At 36.9% G+C, this 25,132-nt stretch overlaps 1 protein-coding gene across 3 annotated transcripts; it reads right to left on the bottom strand.

The window, feature by feature from the left end:
* Window positions 1-248: 248 nt before the first annotated feature.
* Window positions 249-24,137, bottom strand: thrap3a (thyroid hormone receptor associated protein 3a). 3 transcript variants are annotated; one of them, XM_067448204.1, is made up of 11 exons: window positions 23,779-24,137; window positions 14,797-14,946; window positions 10,696-11,544; window positions 8,585-9,274; window positions 8,265-8,434; window positions 7,421-7,532; window positions 7,194-7,278; window positions 6,267-6,454; window positions 4,990-5,152; window positions 4,774-4,911; window positions 249-2,003 (listed from the first exon to the last, which is right to left on the bottom strand). In XM_067448204.1, the coding sequence occupies exons 2-11, from the start codon at window positions 14,916-14,918 to the stop codon at window positions 1,788-1,790; spliced, it is 2,733 nt and encodes a 910-aa protein (XP_067304305.1). In that variant the 5' UTR covers window positions 14,919-14,946; window positions 23,779-24,137; the 3' UTR covers window positions 249-1,787. The 3 variants fall into 3 exon arrangements, with proteins under 3 accessions (XP_067304305.1, XP_067304306.1, XP_067304307.1); XM_067448205.1 differs by having other exon boundaries at window positions 4,774-4,908; XM_067448206.1 differs by lacking the exons at window positions 14,797-14,946; window positions 23,779-24,137 and adding an exon at window positions 12,540-12,644.
* Window positions 24,138-25,132: the final 995 nt, after the last annotated feature.

Raw genomic sequence — 25,132 nt, 5'->3', positions numbered from 1 at the left:
AGGAGTGTAATCTTTGTATTAACGAGTGTGTTTTTATTGCACTTTTAGTGAACAGATAGCAGATATATGAGTGTACCAAGACTGTAGTGCTTTTTATTTAGAGCCTGTCAGGCCAGTTTACAAGGAAACAATAAAGCATTTTTCAAGAGACCATTCAAATAGGTGTATAGCTCACAATTAGTTCTAAGAAAAACCCTTGGTTTTTTTCTTGACACACAAACACACACACAAAAAAAAACACTCAATGCAAAGTTGTTCCATTTTTTATTCTTTCTGATTGTGAGTATATAAATGCAAGACAAATGTATATACCAGACACAGTGCAAATCAGAACCCTGACAACTAAAATCCAATGTCGAGTATGAATGTAAATTATTCACATCCCCTCTATATTATTTTACTTTAACTCTTCAAAAGAAAATCCCCCCCAAAAAAACTTTTTATTAAAATATCTAAGTGTCAAATTGACTACTTCATCTAAAGAATGTGCTTAGCCAATAGAAAAAAAGGCATACAATTTGAAGACAAGACACCCATAATTGGAAAACCCATAATAAAATATGCACACACATAGTCAAACCTTTTTTGCTAACAGTCTTCAAAACATTTGTCAGTACATGTATTTTTAACTTTTTTCTTTAGGATATTTGTCCAGTTTTAAAGTTGACAACTTTGCCTAGCAGTTGGATGAATGTAAATATTTTATTCCCCCATGTTATTCACTGGGACATGAATGTCTACCTGCTGTAGTTTGGTCCCATAGCGAGACTGGGTCATTAAATCATGATCTTCGTTTCTATTGGTAGACACACAAGGGTCTTAAAGAGTTTCATTTAATCCCACAAAATGTCAATATGTACATCTGTTTTTCTTCAACAATGATAATGTCCTTTCTTAAGGCAAAAAAGAGAACATAAACAGCTATAGCTCTATAGTGGCAAGCTACACTTTAGGCACTATGGCACATTAGGCACCTAACATTTGAACTAGTGGTCAGCCAAAACAAAATAATTTTTTATGCCCGATATAAACATCTAAAAAATAGTTTCCAACGACCGATATATATGGTCATTGGACATATATAGATCATTGGACATTGGATATAATGAGTTGTACTGCATTTGTAACATTTAATCACAATTCACACACACACGCGCACGCACACACAAATAAAAAATGAAAGTTCTTACTATTCATGTACAAAGCTGTCAGTAGAATTTAAAACCGAAACAATGGAGAGATAAAAACATATGGTTATAATAAAATGTCCCAAGTATCAGCCAATCAATTGGCCTTGCCTATATATCATTCTATCACTATTTCAAAACTTAAATATTATATTCTGCGTATTTTACGCTTGCATGTTTCAAAAGTCTTGTGCAAAAAAGGAGACCGGATTCGCAATGGTGCTTGAGCACTAATTCTTCCGGAGATTTAAGGGTGGAAAATAAATGTACGTTGGAGCAATAGCCTTTAACAGTGTCTGTCATGATTGAACATGTCCTATAAAAATTTTGCTTAAACTCCATAATGTGTTTTTTTATAAAGGCATGCTTATTTGCATGAACAAAATAATAATAATAATAATTCACCACCAAGCTGACACAACCATCCTCATGAAAATAGGAAATAAAAAAGCAATACAACAAAAAAGCCTCTTTCCTTTCTAAAAGACTTGGATGCAGATATTATATCCATTCTTTACAGTGTGAAGGCCGGCAAGTCTTATCCCAGGGTTTAAAGCATGATGAGGGATCTCCTTGTCCTCAAAAGTCCTGTCGAAGTCCTCACTGGTCCTGTTCTACATCACCTCCTTGCTGTTCGCCCTCATCATCAGTGGCCTGGAATTTATCATGGGCCCATTTAGGGCTCGTATTATTGGTGTTGTTGGTATTTGTGGCCCTCCGGAGGATGAAACGTCCCTTAGCACGAACAACGTTACCGCGGCCAAACCCCCGTGTGTTCATCTGCTTTCTCTCACCTTGACCATCTCTTTCACTGTGCTGCAAAGACAGAAGAAAGGCTTACAAAAATATGGACATCAATTATATAACATAAAATATATAGTTGTAAGTGGGACTGAAATCATTAAAGGAGACTTGGTAGGTAATAAAAACTTATTAAAGGGTTACTTCAGCGATTAGCATATGGCTTTCTATCAGTAGAAACCCTGGAGTATATTTGAATGATTGTGCTTCCCCCTCTCATATCTCCCTGAGACAAGAGATTTATGCATTTTATTTCTGGAAAAATTACTCCGGTGACGCAAATATCGTCGATTTGCGTCATCAGTAAAATGTTTGGCCAGACGCTAAAAACTACAGCGAGCAGAGGGAGCCATTTCCGCATGTTTTCAACTCGCACATGGGGATGGGGTCGCACTCACAGCTCAGCTCGGCTCAGGCATTCATGGAAACGCGGCCGGCGGAGCAAAGTGAGTTTTTTATCTTCTCAAGTTAATTCCTATGAAAGTTAATCTTCCAAAGGCATGAACTGAAAACGTGCCAGACTGAACACGTGCTGAGAACTACTGCCGCGAGCCTGGACGCGTTTACCTCAGCTCTCATCACCAGAGCTCATTCAGCTCATCACTATGCGTGTAATCTTACTCCTGCTGCGTTTGTTCTGACACTTCCTCAGCGGCTAAATCACAATATATTGAACAGACACTTTCAGTTTTTAATTGTAGTGTCTGTTCTCTAAATCAACTGATTTTATGAAGATGAACGCGGTGTTGGGAAAGTAAAAGTGATTCAGTAGGTGGCTTTGGGAGTGGTCTCACAGGGCAGCAAAGTATTTTGGGAATTGTAGTCTTTCATCCCCATGAGACAAAAATACATTTTCTGTCTTTTCTCAGTCTAGAAGGCACCAAATTCAAAAATAATTTCACATTTCTTCTACATTAATGACCCAGTTTAAATACAGATTCATCTTCCCAGCGCTGAAGTACCCCTTTAATTATATAATCTAATTTGTCTCAAACCTAGCGTATTATTATAATTAAAATGTTTGGAACAATTACTCAGTTTAAGCAAAATCATACACGAACAGACCATGAATATAATAGATAGGATGCATGGAAAGAGCATGTTGGTTGTTATTGTCATTCATATTATATTAAAGTGTCCCTATTATGGTTTTTCAAATAGCTCCTTTCAAGCAGTATGTATTCTGTATAATAGAACTCAAAACATTATTCAGACCTTAAAAATATAATTTTGCCTCAACTTAATTATATTTATTAAATTTGTTCAATCAACCTAATATATTTAAAACTGAAGTTTACTTAATTCATTTGTGTTAAAACTACATAAAATATTTGTGCTGACATAACTAACTGGACAGTGGATCTGTAGTTCCTAGCATGCTTTGCAAGGGACTGCGTTAGGAGGGTACATTTAGGGATTAGTGTTATTTTATGTGTTTTTCAGTAAAGAGAAAGATGTTGTTAGTTTATGTTAGTGTTTAATGTTCAGTTATGATGGACATTGAGGAGTTCCTGTGTTGGCTGTGGGCATATACACAAATTCCTGCTCTCAATTAAATTTGAGTTTGTCCAATGAGTTATTTTTGCATTTTATTTCTAAAAATAAGCTTGTTGTTATTGTAAAAGTTTTAAAGGTAAATTAAATTGATAAATGTGTTCACCTTACATAATAAACTTTTATAAATTTAACATAACATTATTACGTAAACTGCACATATCAATATTATGTAACAGTGACAAATTCAAATGATTTGTATTTACTCTTGTCAGCTTTACTTGAATTTCTTTTGTTGAATCCCACTGTGACGGCTATATGTCCCTAGAAAATACATTTGCCCGCCTATGTTGTACATTGTCCGGTGACAAACAACTTGATGAGGATTCACAAAACGCTCACTCTTGAAAGATGGGTCAGTACCCAGTTTATTTGGACCAGCTTGCTCCTCAGAATCACAACCTGCAAGTATGAATAATTATTGATGTATATATTTTCTACCGGGAGTTCAAAATACATTTTTGTTTTATATTGTGTAAGTGTCCGGCTAAACGGCTAACTAATTTTTACTGTCTTACTGAAATAGTTCTGCTAAGCAGCTGTGGACCACTATCACCTAAAACTGTCTATTTAATCCATCATGAAGATGCAAATAATCACAAAAGTGGCTGAAATACAAATGTTTGGACACTGCTTAGAGTAGCATAAGCTAAAACAGGGAGGGGATAGAGGGAGTAGATTTTTTTTTCCCCCAGTAACATATCATAACGCACTTCAAAATGTGTAGCGTATCACTGGGAAACATCCTGCCCAAGTCATCCTTGCGATGAAGCTTCGGGTTGAATAACTTCTACCAATGTTTAATCATCGGACTCGCACTTGGATTGATATGGTAAAATCAACATAGTCGTTACGGTGTGTACAACAACTGGTGAAACTACGGTTACAGTAATGGGTGTTTAGCTTCCGAAACACCCGCTGTACGTGGTAAGCCAATCGTAGCAGACTGGGCCGTCTGGCCGATCAGAGCAAATTAGCTCACGGAAAGGAGGGACTTAGAGACTGATTCATCCGTTGAGTTGTTTGAGAATCACTGAAAAATGTGGTGATGTACAATCTATATAATGAGAAAATGAAACTGTTCTTTGACCTTTGATGTAAACCTGTTGTAGGAGACCTCCAAAACTAAATTAGGAGCCTTTATCATAGCATAATAGGGGCACTTTAATGGGGTTGTTGAGAAACTGCATTAGAAAGGTGCTCCAGAATAGGTGTTTATATCACAACATACTAGGAAGTATTTCTTGCTTTTGGGAGTGTATTCTTGATCCCAGTCTTCATTCTTTGCTGACATGTTTGTTTGTGAATCACCGTTGCTGTTTCCATGGAAATTTCCTCGGTTCCAACTTCTACCACGTATGCTAAGCTGCTAAAAAACAGCAAATGATAACTATAACTATTAAAGTATTAAACAAATATCTTCTTTCTTTAAAATCACCCAACTTACAAAGCCTCCTCGTGCTCTTCCTCTCTCCACGGGCTCTCCATACTCTCGAAACCCCTGCTGGACTCTGGATAAGCCTTCTGGCTTGATCTCAGCCTCTTCTTCATGGTAAACAGATGAAGATGAGGAAGATGACTGAGAACGCTCCCGTTTCTTCTTGCTTTTCCTTAGGAATGAAATAACATTCAATTCAGAGACATTGTTGATCGATGTAAAGAGGTCTCAAAAATCATCTGGATCAGCGATCCTTTAACATTGTTTTTTTGTCAATGTGACCATATCAGGTTATTTGGTTGTCCACTTACCAAAAACCTGAAGTCAAAGCAAATCAGGACATTTTTAAACACCTTTCAACCTTTTTCCAACATATTCAAAATATTCAACTGACCAGAAAGACAAAAAGGTGTGTTCACACTGACAGTGATGTAATAGCTGAAGGTGGCCAAGTTGCTGTTTTATTGGGCACAAGTAGGGGTTCCTACTTGAATATAGTACATAACTGTATCAGGGGGTCAATCATTTGAGCTCTGCTCCCTTTGCTATTTGCTGCATCGTATTGCATGTTCAATATGCAAGTTCAATAACTCAACATTCGCTCTGCCCAATGCTTTCTGTCACTCATGTCGCCTCTCATCACCAACTCTCATTGAAAACGATTGAATTCTTGTTGCTGCAGACTGCTGACAGTGTGAACGCATCTTCAGGAACTTTTTAAATATATATTTATTGAAGGCCTCCTGACAGGCTCAATATATTGAATGTTGCCGCATGTAAATTTAATCTGATGTCGAAAATTGTTTAATGGTTGATCAAAACTGCAGTTTTCATATTTAGGGAAGTTATTATCACCATGGAATTTTTTCACTTGCGGCATTACAACAAGCCTAAACTAAAATATATCTGTTACCTTCCCATCAAGCAATATTGTGTTTAAATGGCGTCCAAACACAACCATGACATCAAGGCAAAATTTGGCCGGTCAGTGAATATTTAATAGACATCTAGCCATCTAAAAAATGAACGTCAAAGAAAGGACACAGTTGCCTTTGCTTGCATGATGGAATATTATACCTCTCGCAAGTTAATTATGGCAAAAACGACATGTAACCAAATTCAAGGTTATTTAAGCTTGAACTGGTGGGTTACTCATAGCCAGACTATATCGAGATGGTGAAATGACGGCTATTGCTCACTGGTTTATTAGTTACTTAAAATAACTATTTAAAGCTGTTTTTTTAGAACTGAACCTCTGTATTCACATCTTTTCCCATGCAACTTACTTTGGTTTTTTGTGGTTCTTTGAGGCTTTCTCTGTGGATGTTTCCCTTCTTGATTCCGGAGATTCCACCGATACTCTTCCTCCGTATTCTTCCTCTCTGTGCTCTCTCTCTCCACTCAAGTATTTCTTTCTGCGCTCAATATCAAGTCGAAGGTCCACAGAATCACCTTTAGATTTTTTACCATCAACCTGTCGTGAGGAGAAAGAGAGATGTTGTGGCCAGATGTGGGTTAGCGGCGTGATCTATTAGCTTCATGCAGCATTGTATGGGGCGGGACCAAAACGAAAAACATGGCAACAGCTGACTTGAAACAATCATGCAAATGGATAAGAGGAAGAGGCCTTCTCTAATATTATTTTATGTAGCATTTTGGCTTCTTACAGTCTTTCAAGGTTCATTAAGCAGTATTTCTCAGAAATGGGAAATAATGTTTTGATTTCCTCTCACTTGCTCAGCGAAATCCAAAAAAATATTAAAATAAACGAAACATAGTACAAAAGGAAACATTATTGGACCACAGCAGAAATACTTTCATTGGTGCTCATGAAAGTATGTTGTTTTTACTTGGCCTAAACACCTCACTTTTCTTTGCAGGCTTTGAAGAGAAATACTTACTATGACTTCTGTTTAGAGTCCTTTGAATGGATCTGACATGGGAACAACTGGTCACTTCCATTTCTGACCTCTGATTTCTTGCCTCAACTGCCTTAGGAAGGCTTGTAAAAGGTTACCATCAAACGTTGAGGGGGCATTTACAACACAACAACCTGAATGCACCTCTTTTTGCATCTCACTTTTTGGACTTTATGCCTCTCTCATCAGAAACAAGAGTTTTTAGAGAGAGAAGGAAGCCTAAGAATGCTCTGGCCCCATCACTCGCACAGCATTCTTTTCCAAAATACGTCATATTTCAAAATTTTTGGTCACCTTGAAGCTGTTTTCCATGGTGCTTTTCATCTCATCAAACAGAAGAGAGTGCCTCTTAAAAGCACTGGGAGAAACATCAATTCTCCTGTGAAAAAAAGAGAGGTGAAGAGAGTAATATTTTGATATATGTTGATCCTCCTTTCTTAAAGTCTTAGAAATGGTCAAAACAAGTTAATTGCTCATACGTGCATGAGAAACCAGCATGGGAAGTCCCTGAATTTTTATACCTGTGTATCTCTGGACTCTTTCTCTGCTTGATGAGTTCTTTCTCAGCAGCTCTTCTCTGGTACATGGCAAAGCGGTCATTTAGGGTCAGTCCAGAAGAAGGAAAATATTGAGCTGTGGGCAGGATAAAAAATAAGGTATTTTTTGCAAGTGAAAAAAAGTTATTAAATCTTTATCATACACTGCACACACACAAAAAAAAGCAACACTGTTTTCAACTAAAAACAGAAAACTTTTTATCCGTTTTGGCACAATAAAAAGCCCCGTTTTTGGGAGCTTGAAAAAGGAAAACTTTTGAAAACGGATTTTAAAGTGCACGATTTTGAAAATGATCATCTCCATGTAAACTACACAAACGTGAATTTGTGAAAAAGGTGACATCATGTGCAAACGTGTTACGCCAAAACAACAATGACGGACTATAGGCTGCTCAAGATACTGAGTTTATTAACAGTTCTCCAGCAAAAAGTAGATTTACTGCACCACTACTACAACCAGCGGAGATGCATTATTTACATATGTAAAATAATGCATATGTGCGCAAACACCTGTTTCTTTACAAAGTGACATTGCCAACTACTGGCCTGGCAGCATAATACAGCATTTTAGTCAGTTTCCCGGATCCGGAAGTCAAGTCTTTTAAAAAACACAAAGTAAAAATGTTTCTGTTTTAGTACATCATTGTCATGTTATTGGTTTAACATATTTGTCTCCTTGTGAATAACTAGATTAAATACATAAATATAAATAACATTCAATTCATTTTTTTAGAGGGGTGATGGAACAATACAAATACTACAACACTCTCACAACATTAGCTGTACAAGACAGAGAGGTTTCAGTTACCTTTAATGTGATGGACAATTGAAACTATGTGTTGAGCAAACAGCTCAGATGGGCTTCTAGGTGACTGTTGAGCTTGAAGATGCTGAAGGACAGATTGAAACTCCCAATCCTTTTTATCAAGATGCACAAAATCCAGAAGATTCCTCCTTTCAGAGGTCAAAACAGATGTTCTGTCAAATAGAAAAATGACAAAAGACAAAATGAAATATATTTAATATGTGATGGTCAGTCATATGCACAACAATGCAATGTTTTGTGAAGACACAAGTAGAAGCAAAAGGTCATTTCTGAGATCTTGGAGGGAAATGACAATCGTTTACCTTGCAAGGTCATCACTGAGAGAATCCATCCTTACATTGAATTCACTTCCTCTTTTCGCAGAAGTTCTTGGTGGGGATTCCTCGTTCATAACCACAAACATCTCTTGCTCATGGCTCTCAGAACTCCTCCTAGGAAGCAGTGTGGGTTTCTCTTTTCGTTTCACATTCGAGAGCTTTTCAGGGGAGGGATCCTTAAGCATGCCGCTCTTAGAGAGAGCAGCTAGGATATTTGCTGCTCTTTCCTGTTTATGGCAGAGCAGGAGAGCTTCCAGCTCATCATCCCATGCCATGTCCTGCATCCTCCTGATACGCTTCTCGAACATTTCACGAGCAGATAGCGTGACTTTGCTTTTGCTTTTGGAGGGATTGCTTTCCACATCCCTCACCCTATCAGAGATCTCCCTTTCATCATCATCGTCCTCACCATCCTCGCACAGAAATGTTGGGCCGTTTCGTGGACCCTTTTTAGGGGTGCTTATGGATAACTTTTTACCATCACCACTCTTTGAAGATTTGCATTTCTCCTTCTCTCCTGCGTTGTCATGATCTACAGTGCGAGACAACTCAATGCCCTTTTCAAAGGTTCCTCCATTTTCTTTATCACATACTAATTCTCCGTTACTTTTCCCTTTGTGTGTGTTGTTCTCCCATGCGGAGGCCTGTTTTGTAACATTTTGCTCCTCCAGGAATCTGGCCAATGAGAAAAAGAGAATTGCACTTCATTATTACTTACAATAATGTACTCAGATGCATCTGTTGTCGTTTTGACATGACCAATGACTGCTGCTTCATGTCAAACTGACAGAACTATGCATAAACTATAATGGATTTGGATCATTTTACCGTACACAAATGAATGGCTTCCAGTCTGAAACAGGCAAACAAGTGTGTGTGTGTGCACTGCAGCTGGGAATATTTCACTTCTTCCATTTGCAAAGTGCAAATATAAACCTTTTAGACATTTTTAGCACATCTAAATTACAGACTGCGAGCTGACATTTGTAAACAAGGCATATCTAGCTCTTCGTGTGTTGGCTCTTTCTTCCAAAAGCTCTTTTGATGCATTTGAAGGGCAGATTGCAAACCAAATGAGCAATCTTACTTTTTGTCTGGCACACACACAGGATTTATTGTGTTACTTCCATTCTTATTACTGACTAAAATAAAGGTAAAAAAGAAAAAGAAAATAGAAAGCAATATTCAAATGCATATCGTCCGTCAAATTTATGAACATCTGTCATCAACATAGCTTGAAAGGCTTGAGAACAATACCCAGCCCTAGGACAAACAAGTTAAATAATATAGACTACTGGTCAAAAGTTTGGAATAATTAAGATTTATTTATGATTTTGAAAAGTCAAGCCTGCATTTATTTATAAAAAAATGTAATACAAGACAGAAATATTGTGAAATATTATAAGAATTTAAAATAACTATTTTCTTATTATATTTTAAAATGTTATTTATTTATGTGATGGCAAAGCTGAATTTCCAGCAGCCATTATTTCAGTCTTCAGTGTCACATGATCCATCAGAACTCATTCTAATATGATTATTTGGTGCTCAATTTTATAGTTTATTCATAATGTTTCTTATTATTATCATAAAGTTATTGCTGCTTAATATTTTTGTGGAAACTTTTTTGAGGATTCTTTGATGCACAGAAAGTTCAAAGAAATGTATTAGCATTTATTTGAAATATAAATCTTTCAGACATTATGAATGTCTTTAATGTCACTTTTGATTAATTTAATGTGTCCTTGCTGAATAAAAATATGAATATTTTTATCTTATTTACCCATAATTGTTGAATGATAGTGTATTATGGTTTCCACAAAAATATTAAGCAGCAATAATGTTTTCTTGAGCACCAAATCAGCATTTAATTGTGAATTTGATGACCCTTCACTTCAGCATAACAAAAGTAAATTACATTTTAAAACATATTCAAATAGAAAATAGTTATTTTAAATTGTAATAATATTTCACAATATTCCAGTTTTTATTTTATTTCTGATCAAATAAATGGATCCTTCCAAACTTTTGACCAGTAGTGTAAAAATGGATAAATTAACAACATTTTTTTTTTCTTTGAAAGATAAATGACTTACTTCAAAAATGCAGCGGAGATAGCAATTCTATCGTCTGTCTGTTGGTCAATATTTGTAAAGAGCCCAAAACCATTGAAAATTGGGCTAAGTCTTTTCTTTATGGGGCTGTTGTTTGAAGGTGCAGTTGCAACTTTCTGCCAGGCGGTGGCACCTTTATTCTGAGTATTTGAACTCTTATGAGCAGGACTTGTCTCGTTGGTTGCAGAGTCAATCGGTTCTTCATTAGTGACAGAGGAGCAAACCTGTGGATTTGTCCTTTTAGGACTAGTGTCATGGTTCGTCAAAACCTGAGAGTTCTCCAAAGTCCTGTCTCCATCAGCATTCCCTTCAGCCGAAGAAGAGCCTCCCACCTGCTCTGCCAGAGCCACATCTCCACCTCCTCGAGTTTCTTCAGGCACTGAGATGTCCTCTCTTACATCTTTGCATGTGCGTTTGGCAGACCCAGAGTTGGAGGAGGACGAATGGTGTGACTGTGGCGATCTCCCTGAGGATGACCTGTCAGAGCGGCGGGAATGGCTGCGGGACTGCGGGCTGCTCAACTGCTTCTTGGGAGAGCGTGAACGGCCCCTCTTAGGGCTGTTGGGGTGGTACTGCTTCTGCTGCTGCTGCTGCTGAGGGTACTGCCGGAAGTTTTGCCAGTTTTTCTGACGGTAGTTGTTATATCCACCCCTTCCACCACGCTGAAAGCGACCACGGAAAAAGCCCTGACCTCTGCCTCGGAAATAATATGGCCTCCGGAAGCCTCTGTGGTTGCCGCGAAACTCCCGTTGGTTCTGGTACTCCCGTGTGTGGTTCCGTTCACGGTTGTGGGGCGGGGAATGGGATCTTGATCGAGAACGAGACCTAGAGCTTGAAGACAACAAGAGGAACGATTGAGCCAACAAAACTCCTTGGAATATAGAAAATGGCACAAAGATTTTAAATACATTTTTACATAATATTTTTACCATACAACTAGAGGTCATAGTGATCATAGGCTTTAAAACACCAAAGAAGGAAAAAAAACACTACCAAATTAGCCCATAGGATTTCTTCTGGAGCCTTACACTTCTGCCTGAACAACAGGAACAACAAACCAAAGATTTACCTTCACCGCTGCGGATCTCAAATCAAATGTCACTCAAATGTACTTTGGTTATGATGTCAAGAGATTTGGTTATGAGACACTTGAGAATTAACAAAGTTTGAGTTATTAAGACATAATTCAGACTAACACATAATGACTTCCTCTGACAAAAGCTAATGGTAAAATGATGATCAATAGAGCCTTAAAATTAAAACTGTATCAAGATCAGTAATTTGCATACCAGTATCTAAAAATAATTATTTAAGGTAGCAAACACTGCTGATACAGTAATACACTTAAAAGCTCTTGGTGCAAGGTCAACTGTAGCCATACGGTGGCCCTGTTGCTCTATTTATGAACAGATCTAGGTAGTTCTGCTCTCTTTGTAAGCCAGTCCCTTTTAGCATGTCTTAACATATCACAAACACTGATAATCAACTAAACAATTTGCACATGCAAGTACTTCATACTATGCATTGCACTCTGTTCTATAGAATTTTGAATGTAATCTCAATGGAAAACACTGAAACATGCTATGCAACTGTATAAGACAATACAATCGTAGAAGTCAGGCAATTTTGTGAAGCATTGCATTAAAATCTGCCATTCTAATACAGTGGAATTTTTCAGCATTTGGAAAATGAAACAAAGCATTGCAAATGATTATCCAAGTAAAGAACCCTGCGACCAATTTACCATCCAGCAAAAACTCAAAATATAATGACAGTAAGGACACCAATCGACTTGTATCTACAGTTTCGGCTGGTTTTCTACTCACCTGTTGCGTTTTTTCATTGGAATACAGAGTAAGAAGGTAGTGCACGGAGCAACATGATACTCTCACAGTGAGCAAGAGGGACTTTGCATCTCCTCTAGTGAGCGCGGATGGAAAGACTCAGTCACATGGGTCATATGGGAAAGATTTCTACTCTCTATGAAGCAAAGAGGAGGTTCTCATCCTGCCAGTTACAACACATTAGCTTTGTACAGACAGTCAACTCTTACTGAAGGTAACAATTACATTTGAAAAGCACTTAACTGAAGTTAAAATGAAAATGATGTACTTATTTAGTCACTCTCATTCTGTTTCAAACCCATATAATTTTCTTTCTCCTGGGAAACACAAAATCAGACATTTGAATTTTACTGGTTGCACTTTTCCCTGTTGTTACAATGAAGAGACTTAATCTTCAAAAATGGCACAAATGCAGCATAAAAGTAGACTATATGAATCATCGTAAGCACTGAATGGCAAAACTTCTGAAGTCCTACATCTAAGTAATTATTATTATCTCCTATAGCTCTCCTTGAAGTTCATGACAGAAAGGAGATATCTGATTTGTGACTTGATCAAAATTTGTCCGAATGATTAATTCATGAATCGGACTGATTAATTTCTCAAGTCATCTCACTGATCTGGTCACAACAACCAGCTCACAAGATTCTCACACATTTTTTGTTTATTTTTTTGTCACACAAAGCTATTGTATTATTTTAAATATAGTGGAAAAGTCATATTGATGTTACAGTAATTTTAAACCTTAAAACCTTTAGTCCTTTAGAACTGTGTGAGTAATTGACCTTTTTTTTTTTCTTCCATTTTTATTTACTGATAGAATTTTACATCCTGACACTCATGGCCAGATACCCATGAGTTTTATTTGGACAGTTTGATGCATACAGAACCACGCTGCAAGATATATGTTTGTCAAGCTTTTTCCAGCTGCTGCATCACTGCTCTGAAACTGGTCAGCAATGAAAAGCCAGGCTTTAAAAATTTTCCCTTGCAAATAATGGACATCAGATTTTGCCTATTTGCATGAAAAATCAACAATGCACTTCTTTCCGACTCGGCTCAAAGCACACTGTCAACCACACAGGAAAAAGGATCCATGCTTGCGGGGAAAATTTGCATCCTCAAAAATATTACAACAAAAAACCAGAGTACCACAAGTATGCATCCATTTTTGTCTAAAACAGTGCAGCAGTTTGGCAGGGACAGCTTACATTTGGCTACCTAAGAGCCTCTACTGTGCTGTAAGCACAAAACCAGCAGTCCTAACAAAATGTGCCGGGAAGTACAATTTTAGTATGAGAAATAAGAATCTGTGGTGAGCCTTTCCAAAGCCGCAGCCCTTCCCAAATATCAGACTTTACGCAATGCTGACGAATACATGAAGAGTAAAATCACAGTGACTGAGCAGCACCTTTTCAACAAGAGAGGAAGCCAAACGCTTAAGGGTACTTTTATTTATGTACGGAGGTGTAGCTTACATAATTTTGGCCTGGCATCTGTGGCTAGATGGCTGACACTGGCACTGAAATATTGATTTTAATTTAAAATGAGTCATGGATGGGAAACTCTGCATGAGTCACATGGTCGTGTGTGTTTACAATGAAGTTCCATTGTGTGTTTACGTACAAAGTGAGAATTTAACAGTTTTCCAACCAGCTCAAACCTTAAGCACATCTGTCAAGACAAAGTAAGCCTTATTGTGTTTAAATTTGTGCAGTGTAGTATGGTCAGAATGAGTAGTTAAAGTTCGTTGTTCATCGAGCACAAGATTAAAAGCAGACCCAGATGGAATATGAACACACATTTGCATTCATTTATGTAGAATTGTGTACTGATTCCATCTGGACCTGATTGTAAGACAGAAAAAGAAGCTAAATAAATCAGCATGAATGACTCAATAGTCAGTAAAATGGAAATGATTACAGCAAAGTAATAATTTCATTAGTTTTTCCTCTTAGAAATATTACAAAATCCCCCCACTTTCCTATTCATTCTGTTATGTATTTAAATACACAACACGTCACTGAAAGTGATGATTGAAACTTGAAAGTACAAAATCGGATTCAAAACTGAAATCAAAAATCGAAACCAACTGCCCTTCATCCCACATCTGCACATGCCAGCTTTGTACTGCACAGTAAGGTGGGAGCGTCTCATTTTTCATTTACAGTACATTTTGCATGTCATAATGATGAACAAAGCCAGTAGATGCTTTTAAATGATCATAATGGGCACTTACTCATATCTGCGCTTTCGTGATCTAGATCTGGAGCTGGAGCGGGAGCGGGAATAAGAATGGGATCTTGATCTGGAGGCCGATCGAGAGCGAGACCTGGACTCTGATTTCTGGGTCTTCGACATTGTTGTTTGTGGTCTCTCACATATGTGCCTGTGACAAAACAAAAAGCATTCAGACAAACAAATTACTAAAAAGATTTTACTAATCATTAAGTACGGGTTTTTATATTTTTTAAATCAATTATTGTTTCTGCAAAATAGCTAGGGAAAAAAATGTGTTTATATAGTGTTAGAAGGCTAAACTTGAAAAATTGCAAGTAAATCACCACTCATCCATCTACACAGAGAGGTTTCTCTCCAGGACATTAAGAAGGCTTGGCTCGGCAGCATTAAAGTTTCCAACTGTAAATCACAGTTTGTCAGGTTAAAACACTAAAGGTTTGTTTAAAGGACAGCAGGAATTAATTGAGAAATAAGGAGAAAATGTGGCTGTTCTTAAAGTTTATGAGTGAAAAAAAATCAACATTAATCAGTCATTATTTTAATCAATAATTTACAGTTGGTTTATTTCGTGATAATACTGGTTAACTGTTCATTATACAGCTACCCATCAACTAAATAAATACGTGGACATTACTGATTTGAATCAATCATCTTACCTATATACTATGAAGAAAAAAAGTATTTGAACACCCTGGTATTTTGCTAGTTCTCCCACTTGGAAATCATGGAGGGGTCTGAAATTGTCATCGTAGGTGCATGTCCACTGTGAGAGACATCAACAACAACAACAACAACAAAAAAACAGAAATCACAATATATAATTTTTTAACTATTCATTTGTATGATAGAGCTGCAAATAAGTATTTGACCACCTGTCTATCACCTAGAATTATAACCCTCAAAGACCTGTTAGTCTGCCTTTAAAATGTCCACCTCCACTCCATTTATTATCCTAAATTAGATGCACCTGTTTGAGGTCGTTGCTGCATAAAGACACCTGTCCACCCCATACAATCAGTAAGAATCCCACTACTAACATGGCCAAGACCAAACAACTGTACAAATACTCTAAAGACAAAATTTTACTGCCTCCACAAGGCTGGAAAAGGCTACAGGGAAATCAATCAGCTTGGTGAAAAAAGGTCCACTGTTGGAGCAATCATTAGAAAATGGAAGAAGCTAAACATGACTGTCAATCTCCCTCGGGCTGGGGCTCCATGCAAGATCTCACCTTGTGGGGTCTCAATGATCATAAGAAAGGTGAGAAATCCACCCAGAACTACACGGGAGGAGCTGGTCAATGACCTTAAGAGAGCTGGGACCACCGTTTCCAAGGTTACTGTGGGTAATAAACTAAGACGTCATGGTTTGAAATCATGCATGGCACAGAAGCTTCCCCTGCTTAAACCAGCACATGCCCAGGCCCGTCTTAAGTTTGCCAATGATCATTTAGATGATCCTGATGAGTCATGGGAGAAAGTCATGTGGTCAGTTGAGACCAAAATAGAACTTTTTGGTCATAATTCTACTAAATGTGTTTGGAGAAAGAAGAATGATGAGTACCATCCCAAGTACTCCATCCCTACTGAGAAGCATGGGGGTGGTAGCATCATGCGTTGGGGGTGTTTTTCTGCACATGGGACAGGGCGACTGCACTGTATTAAGGAGAGGATGACCGGGGCCATGTATTGCGAGATTTTGGGGCACAACCTCCTTCCCTAAGTTAGAGCATTGAAGATGGGTCGAGGCTGGGTCTTCCAACATGACAATGACCCGAAGCACACAGCCAGGATAACCAAGGAGTGGCTCTGTAAGAAGCATATCAATGTTCTGGCGTGGCCTAACCAGTCTCCAGACCTAAACCCAATGGAGAATCTTTGGAGGAAGCTCAAACTCTGTTTTTCTCAGCGAAAGGCCAGAAACCTGACTGATCTAGAGAAGATCTGTGTGGAGGAGTGGGCCAAAATCCCTCCTGTAGCATGTGCAAACCTGGTGAAAAACTACAGGAAACGTTTGACTTCTATAATTGCAAACAAAGGCTACTGTACCAAATACTTTGATTTTCTCAGGTGTTCAAATACTTATTTGCAGCTGTATCATACAAATAAATAGTTAAAAAATCTTAGTGTGATTTCTGGAAGAAAAAAAAATTGATTTTGTCTCACACAGTGGACATGCACCTATGATGACAATTTCAGACCCCTCCATGATTTCTAAGTGGGAGAACTTGCAAAATAGCAGGGTGTTCAAATGCTTATTTTTTTCACTGTATATTATCTTTGCGTTTTCACCCAGAAAAAATAAGTCATTACAATGTGCAAAAGAATCTACTCTAGAGGAAAGTAAAGTATAAATAAGTATACGTCAAGTTCATTTTATGACGTATACTTAAGTAAAGTTCAAGTATATTTTTAAAGTAAACTTTATGTAGTAAGTATACTAATATCAATATAGCAGTAAACTTGAATACTTTCAATGCGTCTTGGGTCTAAAATGGCCCACATTTTAGTATATATATAGAATATGTTTAAATGTGCTATAAGTGTAACAGTAGTAAACTTTAAGAGCATAACTCACAACTATGTTTCTCATTTTTCCTGCATCTGTACAACAAGTGAACCATAGTTTACCATTTGTAGTTTACCATTTTAATACTCATAGTAATTTTTTTAGTTTATGAAAGTACAAGTATACTTTCTTAGTAAACTACTAGGAGTTTAGAAGTTTTATACTGCAGTTAGGCTATTATGGAAAATCATTGCATTGTTTTACATTTACGTCGTGCACATGCTGTATGTGCACTACCAGTAGACTAGCCTACACAAAAAACACAAAAATTCAGATACTCAGAAATAGGAACATAATCTGTTTTCCTTATAAATCAATATTTTCAAACAATGTACATAAGGCTGTAGGTTATATAAAACTAGTATTTAATAGGCTGCTCAGTCAAAAGATTAAAAACTACAAGCCAATAGAATATCTAATTATACTTTTAAGTATATCTTCTTGATCAAAATATGGAGTTCATGGATAGTCCATATACATATTCTGTTAGTATAAGTCAAGTTGGCCTATAAAGTATATATTTGTGCATTTTTAAGTATATTTCTTTCTTATTTTTTGTTTAAAATAAGCATGCTAATAGCACATTTGAATAAATTTCCTGTTCGTAAGGTATAGATATAATATACAGCAATATGGTTTTATGCCGACTTAAAATACAGTCTTGTATCTTTGTCTTTTTTGCTTTTCAAATAATTGTTTTGCTTCAAATCAATGTTTGTAATATTGTGATTCATCTCATAGCTGGTTTGATTTATGGTTTATAACTTCTAAACAAAGGCTTTTTAAAAATCCATATGGGAAAAATGGGAATAGGAAAAACACTTCCGAAACCAAGGCCTCTGTAAAAAGTGGACAGGCACTGTTGCACTCTTTAAGGAAGTATCAGAATGCGGAATGTTGCAATTGACCAATACGAATCAAGTATGTAAGAGTGCTAAAACTGTTTCCATAATCTTAAAAGCTGCAGTGTGTAATTTCTGTATCAAAAGGAATGGGGAAAGCAATGACTAAGGTAATCAATCTAATGAGATAGGAGAAAATATTTCAACAATAAAAAATATATACTTAAGTTTTAATTAAACTGATATTCTTAAGTTCAAACCCAAGAAATTTAAATACACACCGTATGTGTTGAGTGTACTGACGTGGACAAATGTGAGGAAACGCGACAGATGTAAAGTGATGCCACATTAGCATGAAGGCGAGAGTGATTTACTGGCTCTTTAATGTTATCCCCAATGTATTTAAAGAGGTGTTGAAAGGTGATTCTGTCTATTGTCCGTCGTCTTTACCCTCCATAAATGCCCCCAACTGGTTAGCTGGACTCACACTTGGGTTTTTACCATAGGGAACACTGGTGATCAAAGAGAGACAACACTGTGGCTCAAAATAGACTTGCACCAGAGATAAAGAGAGCTTTTGAGTTGACTGAGATGGCTGCAAATATCCATATTATAAGCTGGACCTTGACTGCTTTTCATCTCATGACCCTAATCATGGATGCACAAATGCACATTACAACAGATCTGAGTTGGAACAACAACAACAATAAAAAAAAAAGGGTACCGTAAGAATGTTATAAGGTATCACTATTAATTAACATAACTAAAAATAGATTCAATTTATTTGCCAATTTTGCCCTCATAACTAAGTATCACACCACAAACTATTGACACATTGCAAACAAATACTTGTCACGTAACTGATCCATAATGACTGTTGATAAAAGGATTTCAAACATGTGCTTAAAAATGTTCTGAACACCAAGAACAATAACTACTACACAGATCAGGCATAACATTATGAGTGAAAATCTCAAAACAGCCCTGACCTGTTGAGGCATGGTCTCCACTAGACCTGGAGGTGTGCTGTGGTATCTGGCACCAAGATGTTAGAACCAGACCCTTTAAGTCCTGTAAGTTGCGAGGTGGGGCCTCCATGGATTGGACTAGTTTGTTCAGCACATCCCACAGATGCTTGATTGGATTGAGATCTGGTGAATTTAGAGGCCAATTCAAATCCTCAAACTCATTGTTGTGCTCCTCAAACCATTCCCGAACCCTTATTGCCTTGTGGCAGCCAGGGTGCATCCATGGTCCAGTTCTGATAGACAAGTCACTGTTGAGCACCCTGACTGGTCTGTGGCTATGCACCCTTATGCAACAAACTGTGATGCACTGTGTATTCTGACACCTTTCTGACACCAGCATTAACTTCTTGAGCAGTTTGAGCTACAGTAGCTTGTCTGTTTGATATGACCACACAAGTCAGCCTTCGCTCCCCATCTGCATCAATGATCCTTGGCCGCCCATGACCCTGTCACCGGTTCACCACTGTTCCTTTATTGAACCACTTCTGTTAGATACGGACCACTGCACACCAGGAACACCCCATAAGAGCTGCAGTTTTGGAGATGCTCTGACCCAAGTCGTCTAGCCATCACAATTTGCCCCTTATCAAAATTGTTCAAATCCATATGATTGCCCATTTTTCCTGCTTCTAAGATAACACATCAACTTTAAGGACAAAATGTTCACTTGCTGCCTAATACATCCCACCCATTAACAGGTGTCATGATGAAGAGATAAGCAGAGCTATTCACTTTACCTGTCAGTGGTCAATAGTACTGTTATGCCTGATTGGTGTATATTAGCATCCATAGCAAAGGACAATAACATTCTGTTTACTCCAAGTGAAGGATGAACTTGCATCATCTGCCACTTTAAATGCTCAAGCTCTTTACAGCCAGCTGGAATCTGATTGGCTTTCAATGGTTTTATTGTTCATCAGCTGGAGAAAAAAAATAACTATGAAAGTGATTCCAACAATGTTGTTTTCCTTGTGTCGTTATTGTTGAAGTTGCGGCATGGATTGTGCAATTCTCTTAGAGTTAGGGTGATTTTTAAAACGTTATGGTTATATTTATCGTTCTTGTTGTGAAAGGCCCTTTTTGTATTGCATGACATCCTAGACTTTCTCTAAAAACAAATAAAAAGATTTACTGGTATTTTTCCAGTTAACCTAATTCAGCCCGGCACTCTCGAAAAGTTATCTGAGCTTTTCCTTTTTGAGGCTCATCACAAGTAGCTTTGCACACAGGAAATTACAGACTGAATGCTTAAGCTACAATTCAGTGTGGTATCTTTGTGTATAGCATGCTAGTCTGAGTAAATATATGCTGCTCTAAACACAGAAATTAACCTAAAGCCTCTTTTTTATTCCTTTTGACTGCTTGTTGGTTTTGGCCAGCAGTCCATAATTTCCTGCAGCCTCCAGACATCCAGATATTTGGCTTACTGTGCAAAGTTTCTAAACGACTATATTTCTACTGTATTTTGAAGAACTATGGGAACATACTCCGAAGTTTAACCATTAAATGAATGTCAAAATTAGTCTAGTCAAAAGGTTGGAATAAATATATTTGTATATATTTTTGAAAGTCTCTTATATTCACAAAAGGCTGCATTTATTTGATAAAAAATACAGTAAAACAGTAATGTTATGAAATATTATTACAATTTAAAAGAAAAGTTTTCTATTTCAATAGATTATAAAATGTAATTTATTAATGTGATGGTAAAGCTGAATTTTCAGCATGATTACTCAGGTCTTCAGTGTCACATGATCCTTCAGAAATCCTTATAATATGGTGCTACATATTTTTTTAATCAGTAATAATGTTTCTTTTTATTATCAATCAGTTTTTTCTGCCTAATGTTTTTGTAGAAAATGTAATATTTTTTTCAGGATTTTTTGATAAGTTTAAAAGAACAACATTTATTTGAAATACTTATATTTAATAATATTCATTATAAATTATATTATTATCATAATACTGTCATTTTTGATCAATTTAAATTAACGTATAATATTTTTTTTTTATCTTACTCCATACTTTTGATAATAAAAAGAAATGTTTCTTGATGTGATACTGAAGACTAAAGTAATGGCTATGATATATAATAATACATTACATTTTAAAATATAAAGGTTCTTTAAAAGTGTAATAATATTTCACAATATCACTGCTTTTACTGTATTTGCGGTCAAATAAATGTAGCCTTGATGAGCATAAGAGACTTCTTTTAAAAACATGAACCAAAACTTTTGAACGGTAGTGTAGCGTGTCAATTAATACATTTGTGCTCAACAACCCAACAGCTTCTCATTCTCAGCACCTGTCTTTAGAGATTAGCAAAGTTAGTTTCAGATGCTTAAAATAGAGATCACAAGAAAATAACATGTCAACTGACACTTTTATCTGTAAACATTGTACTACCCTTCTGCAAATGGGGTCTATATAATTGACTCATAAGGCTGGAGGAGCCTGACCATGACACATTTATGTTAATGTAGGCATCTTCGCAGGGGTTAAGAAAATGTGTGGGATTCATTTTAAAGCATATAGCAGCTGTCTTGTAATCCTCACTTAGCTGATCCTCAGTTTTCCTGAGTGGATCAATACATCTATTTGGATATCTGGGAGTCGAGTGTGGTCCGACCTAATCAAGAGGATTTGATAGCTAAAAATGTTTGTGTCAAACATCTCTGGTGGTCATACCCTTGTGCTGTCATTACAATATGCACACACATCCGTGACAGCTGCATCTGGACCTTCTCACCTGTTCGATTAAGGTTGAAAAGTTTATTTAAACAACGTTGCAACCCGACACGACCGCAACACTCAATCAGCCACTCTATCAGTGAGACCACAGATGCGACAACAGCAGCACCAAAATCCCATTTGTTATCTCCATTAGCCAATGAGGCGAAAGAGACACTTATCAACAGCCACAGCAACTGCTACATTCTTCCAGAGACTCCACATATGTGGAAAACCTCTTTTGAAGTTTACAGATCCATGACTTTTGGAACTTGCAGCTTCTGAGGTAAACTTTTGATGGATTGTGGATTTTTGAATCAATCTCTTCAGCAACTCTATTAATAAATTAATTACGAGTCTGTTGCATGAGACCATATGAACATGAGAGGCTCTATAGTTTTTGCTTGGGATAGTGGTTCCAAAAATGAAAATCCTGTCATCATTTACTCACAGTCATTATGTCTACATGATTTTCTTTCTTCAAAATGTTCACACTGGTTTCCATTCAAAGAAAGCCACCCAGAAGCCATCAAGCTCAAAAAATGTCAAAAAGCACAATATAAGGATCATAACAGTAGTGAATACAACGTGAGTACCCTAAAATCAAATGATAACTTTGTCGGGAATGACCTTTGTTGTGAAAAGTCATGTACATTTACTGAACAGAAAAGAGCAGCGTGAACATTCTGCTTCATTTATTCAAAGAAGATATGAAGGTATGTGATGTGTATATGTATATACACAACTTTCTTTTAGTTTTTATTAATGCTGAGTCTTTAATACTCTCTCATTTTGTGATGACTTGTGTCTCATCTTGCTGTCATCGCTCCATCTGTTGATTTCAGAAGGGAACTCATCAGTTGAAGGTCTTCTCTATTTTAGTCTTGTGAGAATGACGTGAAATATCTAGAACTAGGTCTAATGATAACACAGAGTTCCTCTAGTATGTTTGACAAACCTGACTTTCCAAATTAAACAGGCTAAAGTGAGCGATTGAAAAGGCAAAAGGTTGGCCTGTTATTGTTCAAAGAGAAAGCTTCATGCAGCCAATTTTAACTGAATAATGTTACACAATGTACAAACCCAAACACAAGTTATGGCTGAATAGATTTTAGATTAGTCAAAGAAATGTGTAACACATGGTATGGCACTAATGTAAAATCTGACAGACAAGAGGATTTTTCACACAATCAATCACTTACTCATTCATCATTCATTTAAAACAAAACAATTTCCTCTTGAAAACTGCTCCAAATTATTAATCTTAAACTTTCAAACACTCAAAACAATAAGGATGTATGGTACAAAAAGAACTGTTAAATAATTAAAGTCATACACAAGGAAAAAAAGTAGGCTTATGGATAACAACCATTAACACCAGAAATGAAATACTGACATAGCTGATTTTAAACTGATGGTTTCAATTTGTAGTCTGTAAATATTTAGTGTGGGGACAGTTTGTTTGTTTTTATTACAGGTATTTCTTTAAATTCTTATACCATGCATGGTTTGTCTGTTTATTAGCCTAATACACAATCAAAGCTTTATATTATACATTTTAATAGGATACAAAACTATTATACAAAAAAAAAAAAACATTATAATCTTTTAGTACATGTTACTAGTAATTTTTACAACAATAGAACTGCTTGGCATCACTAACGAATTAAACAATATGACAGACACCGTCTCAAAGGTCCGCTTACACGTTAAAGCAAATACCAGGGTACATTTTGTCGCTCAAGTTTCTATTCTATTGTATTCTATCATAGCCTATTATATTCAAGTTTCTTACAAAAAAACACTTACCTGGAATTCGATTTAGTCCAGGATGGGACGTTTCCGCTACTGTCAAATGTTACAGGTCAGTGAAATGGATTCCTTCCGTTTCAGAGAAAAAAATCGTTATGCGTAAAGTAAGTAACTTGTTTTAATTATCCCGACAACAAAGACGACAATATCCAGTTCGCGTCAGGTGAAGTATCCGCGTTCAAAACGTTGTTACTGGTAAGTTACTAACAAACGTTATGATTATATTTTAATTCCAAATGACAAACGTGTCATTTTAAGTCGTGACCAAACTGCATCTTCAAACGTGAATGCGGTGAACTATTCAAGTCAAATGATGTAAAGCAGCTTTATGTGCTCAGTCACAGTCTGGGGGTGTGTGTGTGTGCGAAGCAGCGTGTATACTACAGGCTGCGCGGGTCAAATTTCTCTCCTGCATTCTCCTGTCAATCAAATTAGAGCTGACATCTAGCCACGCCCCTAAATGAGTTAAAGGAACAGGCGCACCTTTAAAGATTATGTAAACACTAAGATCTTTTTGTTATTTTTGGCATTGTTTAACACACACACAGAGACAGCTTAACAGCTTTTATGTTGAAACAAATTATGAAAATATCTTCGTTATATCTGAGGAGACAAGGGAGGCAGTGCCTCCTCAAAAAAAAAAAAAAAAAATCCATATTATAACTATAAAACAACACTAAAATTTCAGTGATTAGCATTAAGCTTTGCAAATATTAATTTTAGGCTTTTTTGACCAGAGGCTAGAGAATACTAGTTTTGCAAGTAAGTAAACAACTGAGCCAATTAGATATCACCACTTTATGTCACATCAAAATCAAATTTTAAATGGCCTGAAATCATGATGAATGTGTTTTTTTTAAAGTGAGCAATCAGCTTGGTGAAATTAAAGTTTACATCCGTTCTTCAGATAAGACGTTAAACAGAGGTCCTGACTCTCTGTGGTCATTAAAAATCCCATGGCACTCGTAGAGAGTAAGGGTGTAACCCCGGTGTCCAGGCCAAATTTCCTCCATAGGCCCTTACCGATCATGGCCTCCTAATAAGTCCCATCTACTGAATTGGCTCTATCCCTCTCTCTCCGCTCCACCTATTACTGGTGTGCGGTGAGCCGAGCGCACTGGAGCGATTATACTCTGGTTGCCGTCACATCACCCAAGTGGATGCTGAACACTGGTGGTGGTTGAGGAGAGACCCCTGTCATGAGTGCAAAGAGCTTTGGGTATACAGTAGAACATATGAGAGCTTTATATAAAATGCTTCATTCATTCATTCATTCATTCATTCATTCATTCATTCATTCATTCATTCATTCATTCATTCATTCATTCATCTTCATGACTGTGTCCAGTGT

Source organism: Pseudorasbora parva, chromosome 7 (assembly GCF_024679245.1).
Source record: "Pseudorasbora parva isolate DD20220531a chromosome 7, ASM2467924v1, whole genome shotgun sequence".
In the NCBI taxonomy this organism is placed as follows: Eukaryota; Metazoa; Chordata; class Actinopteri; order Cypriniformes; family Gobionidae; genus Pseudorasbora; species Pseudorasbora parva.
This window is presented reverse-complemented; position numbering and strand designations above follow the sequence as displayed.